The sequence below is a fragment of the Squalius cephalus genome, assembly GCF_949319135.1.
Source record: "Squalius cephalus genome assembly, chromosome: 5".
Taxonomy (NCBI): domain Eukaryota; kingdom Metazoa; phylum Chordata; class Actinopteri; order Cypriniformes; family Leuciscidae; genus Squalius; species Squalius cephalus.
Genome location: NC_137126.1, coordinates 4,296,503 through 4,316,290, shown reverse-complemented (window position 1 = coordinate 4,316,290; position 19,788 = coordinate 4,296,503). Strand labels below are relative to the sequence as shown.

Below are 19,788 nucleotides of genomic sequence, written 5' to 3'. Positions count from 1 at the left end.
GCCCTGCTCTCACCCTGGCCAAAATTACTGGGTTGAGCAGCTGAGTAAGGACCACTAACACCACAAATGTCAGGGTCACAGGAAAGGAGTTTTACTTCAACAGACTGTGTGTCTAAATATAGGGTTGACCTGGTGGGGGGGGGGATGAAAGTATGTTTGGCAGACATAAATGAGCTTTATATCTCTACGGGCGCTGAAAAGCCGTAGTCTACCTTGGTGTGGAGCGTTTCTAGAATTTTTTGCAAGATTAAACTCTTTTGTCAGATTGTATTAAAGTGAATGTTTTGTGTGATTTAACTTGCCTTCTCTGTGGTTCTCAATTCTCTCTGATTGGCTGATGAGCTCCTCTGCCTTGATGTTATCCTGCCCGCCCTGCAAAATATAAACAAAACAAATTCATTTTCTTCTGAAGCCCTATTCAATGACCAAATCATACAGCCTCAGAGAGCAAGATAAATGTGGCCAACACACAAAATTGCAGCTCAATAGAAATTCAACCATCAGAACCGATTTGTGATTGATTTGGGCTCTACCAAGCAAGACAGAACAACTAATTGGTTAGTAAACAGTAGAGCTGCACAATTCTGGGTATAGATATATATTGGTTTGTTTAAAATAGGTCACGATTCTCCCAAGATTTTAAATAGACAGCTATACAAAACAGTATATTTAAAAATATATGTAATTAATTTAAATTAATTGTTTTTTAAAAACTCTTGAATGAATGATTCACACTCCGAAAAGAAAGGTACAAAAGCTGTCACTGGGATGGTATCCCCTTTAAAAAAAATTATCATATGTACCATTTAGGTACTAATATGTACACTCTGGTACCAATATGTATCTTTAAGGTATTAATATGCACTCTTTGAGTACAAAGGCGTAGCTTTTGAAAGGGTTCTGCACTAGTGACAGCTTTTGTACCTTTTTTCTGAAAGCTTTCAATGACTCGCTCATAAAGACTTCACTTGATTCATTACTGGATGACTCAGCGTTTTTGAACGAATCTCTTGAATGAATGATTCAATGACTCGCTCTCAGGTGTCTCAGTCTCCACTTTGCTTAAGTACAATAATATTGCGGTTACAAGCTGTGTACAGTTTAAACTACCTTATTAAATTACTCCACTAATAGCTGCTGTTATGTTCTCACTCTCTTATGAACTCTTCCCTCAGTTCATTAAAGCTGCCAGATATCATTAAAAAAAAAAGCACAACTTGCCTTAATATAATTAACAGACTTGGCAAAACTGTACCTGGGGAACAGATATAAACTAGTATTACCAATATCCTAAAAAATTTAAATGGCAGGATGTGTCATTTATTATGAATACAATAGTTCAAAATGAAATATTTAGATAGCCTATTATAAATTGATTTAAGTAATACAATAACATGACACTGAAAAAAATATTAATTATACAAAACTTTAGAGTTTAATTACTAATATCAATCAATTGGGGGCACAGGTTTTTCCTCGTATATGAGGAGGACAATAAATTAATTTAAATTCAAATCAAAATTTAGGATCAAATCTAAAATCAAATCTATGCATACATCAAAATGAATTTTTTAACCGAATCGTGAGATTCTAAAAGCAGATAATTTCAATTTTAAGCAGCCGATGCTCGTTCAAGTGCAATATATATATATAAGAATATAAATAAATACAATTAATTCCCTCAAACACGTGAACCAGACTGAACCTTTAAGTCTTTGAGTTTGTCTGCAAGTTGTAAAGAAGGCTGAAAGGACTAAGATGTTTATTGTTAGCTTAGCGCTGTGGACTTTAAGTCTTTCTGGCTTAACGGTGATTGTAACAGGATTAACAGTTATATGGTACAATAAAGAGCAAACCGCAGTTAATCAGCAGCCCAACACAAACAGAAATAATCAGGCCTTACATGAGGTCATGTGTCTGAGTGGGTCTTTGTTTTAGACCAGCTGAAGTCTTGAGGGAACGATATAAACCTAACATATGTAAATTACCATTGTGTCCAGAGTAAAGCTGCGAGATTTTACTTGCAAACAAACAGCAAAGCATCATTTTTCTGTCTGTATAAAACAGATATAAGACACTGCTTAGCCAGCAGTCGCATCCATCTTTCCACACTATAATTACAAGCCGCTTGCCATGAAAACACATGAGAAATGGCTTTTTCTGAAGTTCGGATAAAGGTCGCCGTTAAAGAGACATTTCACCCCAAAATAAAGATGATTTTGTGAACTGAAGCGGTCTTAACTTTTAGCCTGTTCCTTACACACTTACACTTTGGTTATAGTGCCCGAGTTGCATGAGCAACCTTTATTGTACTTTTTGTCCTGTAGGAGCTTGAAAGCCCCAGTGATAAGCTTTTTCCATGATAAAAGTAAATGGGAACTGGGGCTTTCAAGCTCCTAAAGGACAAAAAAGCACAATAAAGGTTGTTCATGCAACTCTCCCTCCACAGACGAAAGTCAGTCATGTTGTATGAAGTCACACAAGGGTGAGAAAACTTGCGAGTGATTTTTATTTTTGAGTGAACACTGATTTCAAGCCTCTATGCATGAGTGTGTGGTCGATCCATCGTGACAGGTTTAATCTAGTAATCACGCTGCAGAAGTTTCAGATAAACTGAAAGCGTGTTTCCATTACAGATTTCCATTACGATTTTTTCTAAATGTCGACAAAAAACTATTGCGAAATGACAGCGTTTCCATTAACCGATGTTATGCGACTAAAACTTTCATTCCAAAAATCGAGACGTGTGTGTTATTCAATCATTAATGGCAAGAAAAGACCCTTATACTTGTGAGCGGCACATATGAGGTGTTTCTGGGTGCTTCTCCCTCAGATCTGCTTCGAGGTCTTGATTGTGGCATTTCTTTGAGGTTTAGAATCCAGTATTCCTGTAATCTTTTGTCTTTTATGAATTTAATAAAGAACTGTCTCGTATTCTGTCCAAACACACCTCGTCATCTACGTCAGGTGACTGTAAAGGCACAAAAACTGTTTCCATTGCAGTTCTGCGAAATATTTCTTTTCGAATAGCCTGAAAAACCACCTCATGCGAGCGAGCGTAAAAACTTTTTTGCGATAAATGAGAGTTTTTTGCGAAATTTACGTGTTTCCATTGGGCGTATTTTCAATTCGCAATTTCAATTTGCGCAATTTGAAGGGAAATGGAAACGCGTCTTGAGACTCTCACAAGATCTCTGCTTCTCTCTTCTTGCATGAAAAACATTTCTCCCCAAATGCCACATAAAGCTTTACATCTTCTAAATTGCCCAATTTTGAGGTAGCTGAGTGCACAAAGCTCATAAGATCTAGTGTGTGTGAAGCATTTTCCATGAGCGTCTGGATAAGTCTGGTGAACCACACACACCCTTAACTCATGATGAGTGAAATACAGTAGCAGGGCCTGTCATTTTGGCTCCAAAACACACACACACACACACGGTAAAATGATGAGATGAAGAGATCATACACCACATTCACTGAATATCCAACAAAGACTGGGAGCTTTACTGCCGATCTACAGGTCCGTTTCCCTTTGTCTCTCTCAAACAATCCGAGGGAAATTTCATTTTGCATTTTTAGATTTATTTAAATATTTTAGTTTCCTATGTTTATTATACATAATAGACACTACAGTTCGAATGTTTAAGGTCAATTTTTTTTTTTTTTTTTTATTCAGCAAGGATGAATTAAGTTGATCAAAAGTGACAGTAAATTATTTCTATTTCAAATTTAATGCTGTTCTTTAGAACTTTCTATTCATCCAAGAATGCTGAAAAAAAAATGATCATGGTTTCCACAAATAATAAGAACATCTATTTTCAACATTGATTATAATCATAAATGTTTCTTGAGCAGCAAATCATCATATTAGAATGATTTCTGAAGGATCATGTGACACTGAAGACTGGAGTAATGATGCTGAAAATTCAGCTTTGATCACAGGAATAAATTACATTTTACTATATATTCACATAAAAAACAGCTATTTTCCATTGTAAAAATATTGTACTATTTTACTGTGTTTTTGTTTAAATAAATGATCCCTTGATTAGCAGAAATATTACCAACCCCACATATGTGTGTGACATATATATATACACACACACATTATGTATATTATATATATTTATTTATTATTATTTTTAAATGTGTGTGTGTGTGTGTGTGTGTGTGTGTGTGTGTGTGTGTGTGTGTGTGTGTGTGTGTGTGTGTGTGTGTGTGTGTGTGTGTGTGTGTATGTGTATATATATATATATATATATATATATATATATATATATATATATATATATATATATATATATACACACACATACATATATACACATACACATATATACATATATATATATATACATACACATATATACATACACACACTTAAAAAAAAAATATATATATATATATATATAATATACATAATATTTATATATACTTACTTAAAATGTAGTTCATAATTAAAATGTTTGAATTAATTAAAATGTAAAATGTATGCCATTTAAACCATATTAATAAAACAATGAAGTGGAAACTGAAATGGCAACAGCACAATATTTACAGTAACAAATGATAAAACCCTTCATGAAAGAGCCATTTACCTTCTTCTGGAGTTCCTGTATGAAGCTCTCAGTCCACACGTGTGTACGGCACATAAAACTCAGCACTCAGTCACTGAGCTCCGGCTACCGTACACACACACACACACACACACATAATCACACTGGCCACTCCCCCTTCTTCCTGACCACTCCCACTATCTTCCTCTCCACATCCCACCCATCCTGGTTAACTCACGTCTCTTGCCTCTCGTTATATTGCAGGTCAACAGATAAACCGCAGCCATGGACCCTCAGATTCAAACTTTGCACCTTCATGTGTCATAAAAATAAATCTAAAACTGTCAAAATAATCATTTGTATTCAGGGAATCTATTTTTTATTACAACAACTTCATACTCAGAGCTTTATAAACAGTCTCTATATCTAATAATAATTCTAAAACTAATAATAATACTGTATGTATATGCTCATATATGTTCAAATACATATACTTCATATGCTATATGAAAACACCAGGGTCAAAATCAGCGTCACACTTCCACACTGGAGTCCCATGCTTCCCAAAGCCAATCTTTGTACACAGGAAAAGATGTCAAACTGAGATATAACAAAACGAAGCAAACAAAACATGAAAGCACAAACGCACAGACCTCATGTCACAGAAGGAAAACATGAGGGAATCACTCAGACAACACACAGGAAAAACATTCATACTCGGAGACAAAAGGAAAACACTGTATACAAAGCAGATGTAAATGTCAAGACTGAACAAGAGGCCATTCTTCTATTCAGGACGGTTTTTATCGGTCATTTGTGGCACTGTATTGCCACTGTTAAATATGAAAGATAAGGCCAATAAAAGTAATTAAATCTGTTTTTTACTGTTATCTTTATTCTTTTTCAAGTATGAAAATACTAAAAATATTAAATCAAAGCTAGTTTTATTATATGATGTTATGTTAAAACAATATTTCCTCACTTAAAGCTGTTTATCTACAGAAGAATTCACATCGCATCTTTTGCGTTCTCAAGTTTGTTATTTTAAATGTAGACGGTCTTGATTTGTGACGCGCTCGTTTAAAGAAAATCTCAACTTCGCAAGTGCACAGCAGGTCATGTGACCAGAACCAACCAATCAGATTCACCCTTTCCACAACAACATTAAAAGCTCAGCGTAGATGAAGGAACGGCTGAACAGGGTGATATTGGTTTCTCTTCTCCATAAATAAATCTAGATCTAAATCTTTGCTGAAACTTCCTCGTAATGAACACGCGACATGTGAACGGCCCTCTAGGATACAGTGCATGGACTGCTTTCTATGATGATCCTGATGTGTACTTTTGCTTTATTTCCCCACTTTCATTATAATAAAAAGGAGCAGCATGAACACACACACCGCCGTTTGAGTTCCACATAAGGAGAGTCAAACAGGTTTTAGGGCTGCACAATTAATTGAATAAATAATCAAGACTGTGATTACTACTGCTGTGATTCATGTGATGATTACAGTAATGACAACCGGTCCCAATTAGCTAATTTGACTCATTGTGATGAACAGACGACCGTTTTATGTTTCACTTCAGTTTATAGAGACACGCAGAGAAACATCTCACAATATCTGCATCTGCACTAACATTTTTATTTTTAAGTGTCTTCTGTTTTCATTTAAAAACTGTAAGAACAACAGATGCAAAAACAACAGGGCCTTGTACAACAAGAACGTTGGATTAAAGGGTCATTTTGATCTGAGTAAAAAGAATTTTGCGAACGGCGTATTATTTGCACTAAGCAACACTTGGCGTGTTGCCATTGAACTGAGCATCAGCTGAAAGAAGATGGGTGGGAAGTTTTGCATTAGATTTCAAATGTTGATGACAAACTCATTGTTACATATCCTGTGACATGACAATAACCTGTGCCATATTACCATAGGAGGCTTTTTCCTCATTGAAAAGCTGCTTATGAAGATATGATACCCTATAAGTGAAGATATGATCACACTGGATCTCTTAATACAGATGTGTCTTTCTTTCCCGTTGCTAAAACACGTCACATTTGGTTACCTGTTATTTTCAGTCAGCGTACTAGGCATTCAGTTGGATATGGGTAATATTACAGACAAGTATGAACTGATACACAGATAAGCGTGTTGATGTTTACTCAAAAGTCTCGCTGAGATAATGCAATGGAAAGAGGAGTAACTTGAGGATAGAGAAATGAAATAAATATGAGTAGGAGTGGAGAGGGACAAGGGCAGATTAAGGTGAAGGAAGCAGCACATTTTTAACATTCTCCACATTTCAGTCGGTGGAGAGATCTGTGTTGTTAACACATTAAAGTCACTGAAGGACAAAGGTATGTGTGTGTGTGTGTGTGTGTGTGTGTGTGTGTGTGTGTGTGTGTGTGTGTGTGTGTGTGTGTGTGTGTGTGTGTGTGTGTGTGTGTGTGTGTGATAGGAAGTTGGAATGAAAAGAAAGTGAAAGCAAAAAAAGAAAGACAGGATAGAAGGTTGTTTACATATTCTGTACACCTATTTGCATATTCAAAAAAAAAGATGTGTGATGTAAGAATGTGTTTTGTAATGTAATTATCTTTTTTTTAATGTTTATTATTTTCCCCATATTCTCCATTGTTGCAGCTCCCCTCTTCCCAGTAGGGCTGTGCAATTAATTGAATTTCGATTTCGGCTCCCAACGATCACCAAAATAGTACAATCAAGTAAAAACGATTATTTTGCCATGTTCTGTTTTGCAAGAATGCTCTTATATTGCCTTGTGTTCTGAATGACACGTGCACTTCCGCCCCTCCCGATGCCATAAACTCTCTCAGCTTGAATTTTTAAACTGATAAGACTTAAAGAAGTGAAAATGATCAACTTTAGTTACGATGCAATGCTGGCCCGATTGTGCAAGTGACAATTCTGTCATGTCCCGACTCCAAAACGCGAGAGTGTAGTTTCAACGCTTGCTTTGTCCAACCCATTTTGAGAGACAGAGAGAGAGAAGACACAGCACCGCTGAACACTCACGCGGTTTGTGAAATTGCGTCTTTGCGAAAGTTTTAAAAATGATAGATTTGATTTTATAATCTTTGTACATTCATTTAGGCTACTCATACAATCTACTTGCTAAAGTGAATCAATGTTTGTGGGGGAATTTCCCACATTGTAAGTGGTAGAGCTGCGGGAAAATTAAAATACTTATTGAAGTATTATCTGTTGTATTATTTATTTTAATAGTTCAAAAAAGTACAATAAATGTTTAAATTTCTATTTTTTTAAGAATTGTTGAAAGGTGTCTTTTTAATAAATGCAACACGTTCCCAAAGTCATGTGAAATAATCGTGTTACATAATCGTGATTTCAATACTGACCAAAATAATCGTGATTATGATTTTTTCCATAATCGAGCAGCCCTACTTCCCAGTCTGTCAGTAACGCTCTGTTTAGTTCCTGTCTCCATGAAGCCCCTCCTTCTGAAAAGCACACTGTGCTCTGATTGGTCGGCTGGAGCAGAGTGTTATGATTGGTCGAGTGTGTTTGGGAAATGTCCCACCCCTTATAATAACCTCCAGTTTCAACACACCCCTAACTCACTCAACCAGGCCCCGCCCCTTTATTCTGCATATTCATTATTTAAATGAGGAATATTGTGACGTGTTCGTTCCCGGAAGAAACTCAAGACTACAATGGAGGCGTTACAGGGATTTCAGAAACAGCAACACTACACACTAAAGAAAGATAAACATGTAAAAAGCACAACAGGTCCTCTTTAAACAAACTTATAATAAAGGTGCATTTATCTGAGCTAGAGATGTCAATAAAGAAGTGCACATTTCAATATATGTACTTGGATTTTTGTGATTATATAAATAAAAAAATAATTATATATATATATATATATATATATATATATATATATATATATATATATATATATATATATATATATATAAATAATTTATTTATTTAATCACAAAAATCCATATAGAAATCCTAACCCTGACCCTATTTCCCACTATAATTGAATTCATGAACTTTTGAAACGGCCAAAACAATCCCCACTTGAGCGTCTACAGATTGATCTCTCCTCATTCCACATTAAGCCACAAACTTCAGCCCAGTTATCCCTGAGATTTACTGCTCCTGATATTCACCACGCCACATTTACTCACCTGTAGGTCAAAGCTGCTTTGAGGATTTTGTCGTCGCTCTGTTCTTTGGCCAGCGGTCTGAACCTTCTCTAATGCTCCTATGAGAATGAGAACGGGGAATGTAAACACACACACACAGACACACACACACACACACACACACACACACACACACACGTATAGAGATATTTTTCCAGCCCTTTAAGATGCAATCTCACCTCGTATCTCCTCATCTCTCAGCCGGCGAATGGCTGCCCGAATGAGTTTTCTCTCTTCATATACACTGGTGCTTTGCAACTTGAAGGAAAGAAAGAAAGAAAGAAAAATAGAGGGCAAGACACAAAAACGGTAGTTAGGTTGACGTGACTGATATTTAGACCCACACAGAATGTGCACCCACAGAATTCCACAGAAAGAAAATCTTGGTATATTTCCACAGAATTCAAACAATTCAATGCAACTGGTCTCATACAGATTGGATGAAGTGTAGTGCTCTCAGCTCTGTTTAACACATTTACCATATTTAAATCATTTCTGCAATTTTTTTTGTTACCGCAAAGAACAGGGCAGAAAAACGTACAACGTACATAATAAGAAAATTCTCCATTATTCCATTTGAATGTCTGGTTTGAGTTTGCCAGTTTTAATAAGGGCTGCCCCCTAATAGTCGACTAGAAGAGGTTTGGTCGATCAACATTTTATTAAAGCGACACCAAAGCAATTTTCCTCTTCAGTCCCCCTACAGGTTGGAAGCGGAATTGCCCATTACCGCTGTCGTAAATAATTTTGTCGCACGCACGCTGTTTATCCAGCACCGGCTTTGGAAATAACAATGTCCACAGACAAGGAAGAGCATCAGAAACAAAGAAAAACAAAATAATGACATTATAATGCTTGCCGTAAAGCAAGTCAAATTTGTAGTTTCTTATGTCTCATTCGAACTACAGAAACGCGACCCGATCTGGCAAACTTGCATAGTGTGGTTATAGCCGATATAGGGCCGCAAAGCGAATGCAGAAGTGCCGTTCACCCTGTTACGACTTGATGAACAACTGAAACGATTTTGGAAACATTATTTCAAGGTACAAAATAATCTTTAGTGTTGCTTTAATCGCAGAAAAAAAATCTCCACATGAAGTTGCGAAGTCACACAGTCCGTGACGGACAGATCTTTAACGGAAGAAAATCCAAACATTCGCCTATCATTCATCGACCTCAACTTGGCTTATCACCTGAAACATGCAAGTAGTAGCAACTTTACAAGTCCGTTCAATCTAATGTTAAGCCAAATAAATGTGCGCTATTATTAGGCATATATTCAAGTGTTCGAGTGGAGAGCGCGCGCTTACTGCATGACATACAGGCAACGGTGCGATCACTTGCACTTAAAATACATTTTTCGGTCATGCAGATTAGAGTAATGCAACTTTTATTTCTGTAAACTCACAATAACAACAAAACATTGTGCTTTTGTAAAATAATGAAAACAGTCAGGATGCGCTTTCTGCCTTCTTGGTCTCAGTCACATCACAAAACGAACCGAAACTCAGTGTATACTGGTCTCACAGACATGAGAAATATATCTATAGAAAGCTTGAAATGTCTACTTTTATAAATAAACCAATTCAATTGGAAAATAAATATTCTCAGATTATGTAATCCGTATGAAACGTGCATATAGGCAGCTAGACGCGTCCACTAGCTAATGAGGAGATGACGAGTCAGCATCATGACTTAATCTCTGCAGCCAAAAACACAGAAAACATTATCAACAAATTATTAAAATGTTTAGACAGTCTCCTCCTGTTTTTTCACGACACATTCATAATCATTAGGTTTGCCGGTGAGCTGTGCCAAACTTTATGCGTGCATTTGAGCGCTTATTAGGCCTATATGCTCATTATTATGATTTATGTCTTATTAATAAAAACGTGCGATTAGTCGACTAATCGCTTAAATGAACGACTAGAAAAATCTTTAGTCGAGGGCAGCCCTAGTTTTAATAGACACAGGCGAATCTTTGTTATTTATGAATGAGACCAAGTGAGTGTTTGTATAGAAAGATCACAATTTTTTTACGATTAATCGTGCAGCTCTAATAGAGACCGGACCTCTTGGAACTTTAATCGAATACTCCTGGTAAATACCATCTTACAGGCCAGCATCTAATTGGGGCATTACTGAAAGTAAGAGTTCATTTACATTTCACTGAAAACACCCCATCATACAGAGAACTGTATGCAATTTGCATGTGTTCTTTGACAGCGTTCACAGATTCACAGAATTTATACTTTACTCAATTTCCATTAATTGCTTTCATCAGGAACAATATACCTTTTATACATAGAACAATAAAACTTTAAGCTAAAACAATGGGACTTCATTTGGATTGGGCTCATTGCAGCCTTTTGTTTTACACTAACAAAGAACTTAAACGTTTTAAACTTAAACTTTAAAGAACATTCCATTTAGGGCAAAAACACTTATCAACCATCTCCTGAAACGCCCAGAATGTTGACAGGAACAACACAAGAGAATCATCAACAAACATTTTATCTCTTTACACATGTCCTTACCAGTCTGTTAAGTTCTTCAATGTCATGTATAGCCTGAATCTTCCCCGATAGCATGTCTAAAGAAGCTGTCAAATCAGGACTGCAAATACAAGCAAACAAGTTTAGATTCAAAATGTAATTCGCAAAACTTTTCATTGGATTTTATACAACATATTTTTGCATTTCAGATTATATTAATACAATCTCTTCATACCAGCACTGGTTTTCTTTGTCCTCATGTCTGTGCTGGTGGGCACGTCTGAAGCGCTTGCTGGTTAGCGCTGCCTCCATTTCTTCAATCTCACAGCGCCGCAGCTCCCGAATCGCTGTCCGGATCAGACGCCGCTCGTCTATATCGATAGTTTTATCGAGCTGGGGAAACAGAGAGCAAGCAAGCTTAAAGTATGTAAAATATTATGTTGGGGAAGCAGTCAGTGGGGTAAAGCTGTGCCCCTTTTTACTTACATTATCCTCTAAACACAGGGATCCGAGATAAAAACAATTATATTTCAAGATATGCATGCCACAATTTGAATGTTCAAATATATATTGAATACAATTTGAACACTCCTTGAATTAGATTTAATTAATATGAAGACATTTGGAGTAATAATATTACATATATATACATATATATACACATCTTACCCCACTCTCTCTAAATACCTAGAATATCAAAATCGACAGCTGGCGGTAGATCCTTTTCCTATTTAGCACCAAAACTTTGTCCAGGAAGCAGACACATGAATCTGTCAGTTCAAATCTAGACTAAAAACACATCTCTTTGGCCTAGCATACACATAACACATTATAGACTTCTATAATTCAATGTTAGGCTGCATAGATTAGGTCAGACAGAACCGGGAACACTTCCACGGGAACAAATTAATCAATCAAAACTAACTTTAGCTGGACAATAACTTTATCCTAGAGCTGCTGTAAAGCCAAAACAATCTCTGCTACTGTAATTTCCTATTATCACAGTAAAGCTGCTTTGAAACGATCTATATTGTTAAAAGTGCTATATAAATGAAGGTGACTTGACTAATTGAGGACATGACCTGGAATGTCCAGATAAAGACACAAAAGCAGGTCATCTGTACAGCAGGTGAATAATAAGGGCTCTGTATTCACTCCAGAGCAACGCCATCCAATCAGTATAATCTGTGAATGCTCTACAAACAGAGGCATATTTGCAGAATAAAATGTTGGAAACATGCATGCTGCTGTTCTCAAATTATTCCAGTGCCAATTGGTAGTTTTCTTCAGTATGTTTCGATTTGGCACATGCACAATAGTTTGTCATGTGATAGATAATCTTTACCCATATTAAGGATGTCACAGGGAGGACATTTCACACCGGTATTACCGCTAACATTGGGTTGGGCATCTTTTCACTTTTGCTTTTAAGTTCGGTTCGGTAAGGATACATGTACCACTGCAAACACTGCTATAGCGTGGAGTTGCTACTATAATTGGAGAGCTCCACCAGTGCTTTGCAGTATTGACGATTTTAAGATCATAAGATTGATTGATCGTTAATTTGAATGAAATTCGATTATTAATATTCCTGTAAATTCACATCTCTAACTGTCTGTGTGTGGTTAGGATGTTACTGTATATCCGGTTAAAAAAAAAGTCACCAGTAGAGAGCTCATGGAGTGTAAATAGCAGCAATGGTTTATCATAAGTAGGAAACAAGTGTGTTGGGTGGATATGACTTCCTATGTCTTATCAATATGTCCATATTAAACGTCTTTTGTGAAGAATGACAATGCTTTTGAGTTACAAATATTTTGTGAACGCTTCATAATTCAAACAAACAGAACCATATTAAAATCAACATTAAATAATCTACTATTAAACTTATGTGGTCATATTAAACCACTTTAATTTTAAGTGGTCATAGTCATTCGTTTAGATTGAGAGGCGAGCTAGAATTTAATAACCTAAAGTAATCTTAAAAACTTAAAAGCGTAATTCCATACATTTTTCAGTGAATGAAAATGCAAGTTGTTTTCTCTCATTGTGTTCCCTTAGTTTGAAATGACATGAGGGTGTGTATTCTACATTCTGTCATTACGCTATTGCATCCATCACAGTTAATTATGTCACAGAGTCTGAAAAATAATCTTGTTTGCATTGATGCCAAAAGTATTAGCATAGCACAGAAAGTCCCTGTATTAGGCTAATCATCTCTGAGCTGTAGTGAATCAAGTCTGATTTTCTCTATTGGAAAATAGGCTGGTGTAGGAAGGTTTACCATCGTTCTTGTCTCTCATTTTCATTTCTTTCGATATTTTACCAAGCTGGAAGGAAAGGTGATGATGACGGCATGGAGAAACAGATGCAGAAGCAGCTGTTCGGCAGTTCAGCAGCAGCGCACAAACATTCATGACACTTGCTTTTGGTATTGCTGAAGCATACGCGCTGCAGAGTTATACCGAGTGTTCCCTGATTATGAGAACAGATGGAAACGCAGAATATCATCCAAGGATGAGCGCATTCACATCTGGTATTAACAGTCCTCTCAGGTGGTCCCATTACAAGTGAACAGTGGCAGCTACAGGTGTAATCGCGATCCAACATGTCTTGGAGATGACCAGCATGATCCAGTCACTCAAAGAAAGGTAAACATTTGGCCAAAATGTTCATAAAAAAAAGAATTGGAAAAAAGATCCAGGTCCAGGCACTCAGTAGGATGCAAAAGTTAAGAAGCCTTTATTGTTTTAGAGGGCTAAAGCATTAAAACACCAACGCGTATCGGCCCACTGGCCTTCATCATGGTGTTTATTTGGCCAAAATGCTTGGATATCACTTATGCCGGGTTCACACTGGACGATATCAGGCCCGATTGTGGCACGATCTGTTTGACGTAGGGTGTCGTGGGCGCAAGAATCAATCGTTTCATCTCGTATAGTGTGTCATAGTGGACGACAACCGACGCGATGTCACGACAGAAAGACTATCATGTTTAATGTTGTTTCGGTCCTCCACAACGAGTTCAGGGACGAGTTCGGTGACGTTGACCAATAGGAGCACAGAAGCTCTTCAGTACACAGCTCTCAAACATGGCGAAATGAGAGAGAGAGACAATGGTATTGGTGCTGCTAGGTGGAATTATGAGGAAAGGATCAATGGAGCTATGCCAACAATACTCCTGCCGTTACGATGTTTCCTCGAGGGACTACCATGACAGAGTGAAAAAAGATAAATGCTGGCGAATGACAGCGGAGGTGAGGACTGGAATTAGCATTAAGCTAGTACAACCATTGTAGTCATGTAATCTGACATGTTACTTGTCCATGAAGGAGTCAAAATCACATAATCTGACACAGTGACTATCGTAATATTGTGTAGTCTGAACCTGGCATTAGGCTGTATTTACATCACAAGGTTCATGTGACCCAATTCCGATTATTTCTTCTCCTGTGGCACAGTTCAGATATGACCCATGAACCTGTGAGCAGGAAGCACATGGATTTCGATATTCTCAGATCAGTTTCAGGCCTCATTCACATGTGGAATTAAATCTGATATGAATCGTATATGTTCATTTGCATCTGCCATGTAAGTGGACAGATGGGATATTCCTCTGTCAATGTGAGTCGTACATCATTGATAAAGTGACTGTGGAGAAAGACGTCAACTCAGGTGGACACCAACCGTGATCGCATGACTCTTTTTAATGGCTCATTGGAGGACGAAGGCTCTACCCAAAGTTTTGCTGACCTTTAAAAGAAGATCCAAGTTGGTTGTCAAAAAAAATCGGATATGGTCAACAAATTGGAATTTGGCATCAAGACCTGCAGTGTAAATGCAGCCATAGTGGTTGGTAGTAATTCCAACTCTAGTGCACATATAGCAAGGAAATCAATATAAATGATCAAATGTGGCAATTTCAGACAGGTGGGGGCGGGGGGGGGGGGGGGGGGGTGATTGTGACACCACTATGTGGAAAAAGAGTTTATCAATATTAACTGCTTCTTAAGTGTTTCTAAACCATACAGTTATGAGTCAAACCTATTAATCCAATAATTCTACAGTTTCACTTCTTTTGGAAAACTTTGTCCCTGGGAAATGAAGGTAAGACTGATGGAAACTTTCAATTTTCCATCGATCTTGGTGATGGAAATAGATGCAAAAAGCAGTGAGAGTGAGAGTGAGAGTGAGAGAGAGAGAGAGAGAGAGAGAGAGAGAGAGAGAGAGAGAGAGAGAGAGAGAGAGAGAGAGAGAGAGAGAGAGAGAGAGAGAGAGAGAGAGAGAGATGTGAATCAGCAGTTCATTCCAGGCTCAGAGTGAGTATGCCCATATAAGGACACAGGCCTCGTAACTCCGCCTCTGGACTGTGATGCGGGCTAAATGAGAGCAGTGAAGGGCAAAGAAGGAGAGCTAGATAATGAAAGTATTAGTGACACACATTCAGGAAGATGAGCAATGACCTGGAACACTTACTATCTCAATGAGACCCTACATAAACATTTCCATTTCCTAGACGTTACTTCCTTAAAACATTCCAAAGGAAATTCAAGTTCATTTAGGTTATTCAAACAGCCCTGACAGAGTGTTTTAGGTATTCAGGTAGTCATCAAATGTGGGATTATCTTTTACAATGCAAAATTCTGAAAATATACTTAATGCCCCTTTTACAATAATAGTTCAGCACTATATGAATGACCACACACGCAAGTTTTGTTAACATTTGTGGTACATTTGAGGTAAAAGAAGCTTTTCGAAGCACATTTTGGGAACAGAAGGGCTGTTTCCATGTAAAACCCTCAACCAAAACAAGTTTTAAGTCCTCTTGAAACTTTATTTATAAACAGTTTGGATCACTTGACCTACAATAGGGTTGAACAAAATAACTTTTTTTTTTTTTTAAACTGACCAGTAGTTTAAAATTTTGATGATTAGTCGACTATATAGATGATTAATCATAAGTATCTATTTAAAAACTGATCTAATTGGTGGTCATTTTCAGGGTCAGAGATCAAAGAACACAAAATCACACACTAGCTAGGCTGCAGCAATGAGAAACTCCAAGGAAAAAATTAATTGCTGGACACCAATTTTATGCCATAATAAATACTGGCTCAAATAAACAAAGATTTGCTACTGAAAAATAACAACTACAAGAAGGGTTAGATAATATATGGTGAATGGATACATTGTTATATCTATGGATACATTGTCTATATATTATTACAAAAAGAATAAAACGATTACCTAAGGCAATTCCATCAACAAAAATGATGTTTCTGTGGAGTTTTATTTTCTTTGCAGCTAAAAAAAAAAATTTGCAGAGTTCACTAGCACTGATGTTAAAGACTCAAAATAACAGAAGTTTGGGGTGGGACTACCTGTTTGCCTGAACAATGGAAGACGGGGCACAGTGCGCTAGAAGGTTTGGGAAACTACCCGCTAATCCAAATCATTGGTCCCCATGAGCAGACTGCTCAGAAATGTGTTCATCGAACGTATCATAGAAATCACATCCTGACTTTCCTGGCCGATACTTCCCATTCTGTTCCCGCAATCTTATTCCAACTTCCTGCATGATCTCATCCAGCACCTGAGCAGTCACAGGCAGCAGATGTCAAGTCACATGACAACATCAATCATATAAACACTTGCTAAACCCGATGCTCTGCTATCCACCACAGTCAGGATGTGAAAAAGAGAGATCCTCACTGATCACAGTGTTCTTTCCAGAAGTTTGTTCAGCCAAAGCCATTTGATTTTAATAAGTGACAGTGACTGATGGCGAAGTGACGTGGGTTTTTCCCTACGGCAGAGTTTAAAAGTTCACTCAAAAATCAAAACTCTGTCATCAATTACTCATCCTTATGTGGTTCTTCATTTAAAACCTATAAGAATTTTGTTCAACTTTAAAATAACTTAAGATCTTTTTAAATAAAACCTGAGATTTATGTCCCTATTGAAAGTATACCAAACCAAAACTTTGGCACTTCAAAAAGTTCATAAAGAGACAATAAATCTCATTCATGAGTATTGAGTGGTTTCATCCAATTCTTCTGAAGAGACATGATCGCTTTACATGATGAACAGATAAACATTGTTCAACACACAATCCACAGAGCACATAAAATATGTTAAAGTCCTCCTGTGGTGAAAATCCAGCTTTTAATGTTGTTTATATGTCTATGTGGTGTGTTTAATATGCTTTAAGACAAACCATGTGTAAATTCATAAGCCGACACCATTGCTGAGTATTTTCTCCTTAAAACTGCAGTGAACCAAAGACAGTCTCAAAGACAGTCTCAAAAACACGCTTTGAATCGCTGGTGTTTCTGACGTCACAAACTACCTTGTAACCAATCAGATCAACGTGTGATCGTCAACGAGTGGATCTCTGAGCTGAGTGAGTGAGTGGAGGCGGGGCTCATTTGCAAATTCATAGAACCGCGTATATTAAATGAGGCAAGGGTGTAGTGTCACATTCAAGCTATTTTAAGGCATAAAGACAAAATTTACAAGGAAAAAATGTTTAAATGTGTCATTTCGGTGATCAAAGATGAGTTTAAGGGTGCTTTCACACCTGCCTCATTTAGTTTGGTTGAATCGCACTAGAGTTCGTTTTCCCTGTTGGTGCGGTTCGTTTGGGCAGGTGTGAATGCGGCAATCGCACTCGGGTGCGCACCAAAAGCGGACCAAACAAGCGTACCGAGACCTCCTGGAAGAGGTGGTCTCGGTACGCTTTGAAACGAACTCTGGAGCGGTTCGTTTGTGGTGAGAACGTGATCCGACCTCGAACAGAACCAACTGCCAAATAACTGCGCATTTTTGGACTAAGCCAGTTGCCGTAGTCAGCTGCGCTGTGCATTAACGTTATATAGGATGAGGAGAAATGTTTGTTGACAGTTTGCAGCTCACAGACAAACTTGGAGTTGTGAGGAGGTGCGGAGCCTGTAGAAATTATTATTAACATTATTTTCGAGCCGCATCCTCGGTTCATTCTCAAATATTATTGTTTGTCTAAAGTGGTGTAGACAAACTATAATAAAATATGACCAAGGATACAATCGGCCCACGCAGTTGTCTCTCCATAGTAAACAGTGGCGTGTTGTCTGCCAGATTTTCCACGGATTTTTTGTTTACTTCCGGGAGTTCTGTTGGAATTTTACCCCACTTTAATTCTGACCAAACGAAGTGCAGTTATGGAAATGCGTTCCGAGTGATGTGGATGTTGTCACGTGACTGCATTTTGGTTCGTTTTATCAACTCATAAACTGATCCGGACCAGAGCAATCAGTGTGGTGTGAAAAGGAACCAAAACGCCTTAAAAATGCTACAAAGTATCATTTGTCGCCCTTGGTCCGTACCAAATGAACCGAACTACAGATGTGAAAGCACCCTTAGGGATAAAGTTACTGACAACAGGTGGACTTTAAACATAAGCTCAACCAATCTTTTTTAAGCATCAGAGTTTTGGTTGTGTGGACTTTTAAACGACACGAGGATGAGTAAAAAATTGTGTGAACAAACCCTTTTAATTTACACAAATGGTCTACACCAATTTATAGCCAAAGAAAATGTGTGCCAACTGTGACATCAGGGCATCCACTCATTACTACGGCTAACAAATATTCTTGGCGACCTCCAGCGATGAGATCGTTGTCAGTCTGCACAGGGCATGACTTGCACATAACAATGACAGAAATATAGCCTATATTTAGACTTTACTAATCTGATGGACTCCTACATTTTTGCATTATGGAGATTGATGTTAATTTTACTGCTGTGGTAAAAAAAATAGCAAATGTAAAGGTCACTGAAAAAAAAGAAAGAAAAAAGATTGACACTACAGTTTATCAGACTTGAATGACAATTCCATTCAACCTCCAAGATTATCTAAATAAACAGAAACCGTTTATATAATCCTCTGGGATGCTATCAGGAAATGCCTTCATCCAAGTTTAAGAGAACAACTATCAAGGCAAATAAACACATCTAATGAAAAACTAATTGAAACTTCACAATCTTGAACAAAATGCTCCTTTTATTTCGTGTTTATACTGTACACAAATTGTGCACGTGTTTCTCTAACAACTAAAAATAATCCCTATAGTCAACAAGTTAGTTGGAGAAACCTCAACATTTTCCACTACCCTTGAGGGTCTGTGACACTTCTGACCTCTGAGGAATCGTGTCTTAATGACATCCAAACATTTAGAAGAGAGGAGAGTGGAAAATATTTGAAGGGGGAGATTTGGGGGTAGTGTTGAGTTATTTGAAGGACAATAGAGGCAATCTACTTTCTACAGCCCTATTCGGACGGGACCAGTTTAACATGGAGAGGTGGGGTAAAGTAATTATTACCAGAGCTTCTCTGTGATTTCAGTCCTGTCCGAATGTGCATCTCAGTAATCATTACGGACAATGTCAGTAAAAATTAGGGCTGGGTAATGACACAAATTATACAAAATAATATGGTGCATATATTTAGTAAAATGCTCCTCTCTAGAGTTAATTTTTCTAGCTGACTAACGAGTTTATGATC

General features: G+C 37.4%; 1 protein-coding gene across 8 annotated transcripts in view; it reads right to left on the bottom strand.

Moving 5' to 3' along the window:
* Nucleotides 1–19,788, bottom strand: part of smtnb (smoothelin b) — a 69,276-nt gene that overhangs the window by 44,648 nt on the left and 4,840 nt on the right. For 4 of the 8 annotated variants that reach the window (XM_079871760.1, XM_079871758.1, XM_079871757.1 and 1 more), the window contains exons 2-6: nt 11,482–11,639; nt 11,289–11,367; nt 8,931–9,009; nt 8,734–8,810; nt 303–372 (exon numbers count right to left, since the gene is read on the bottom strand). In XM_079871760.1, the coding sequence (XP_079727886.1) occupies nt 303–372; nt 8,734–8,810; nt 8,931–9,009; nt 11,289–11,367; nt 11,482–11,639 (463 nt within the window). Of the gene's footprint in view, nt 1–302; nt 373–4,598; nt 4,681–8,733; nt 8,811–8,930; nt 9,010–11,288; nt 11,368–11,481; nt 11,640–19,788 lie in introns of those variants that run through there. The other 4 variants (XM_079871762.1, XM_079871761.1, XM_079871764.1 and 1 more) reach the window with 1 other exon arrangement.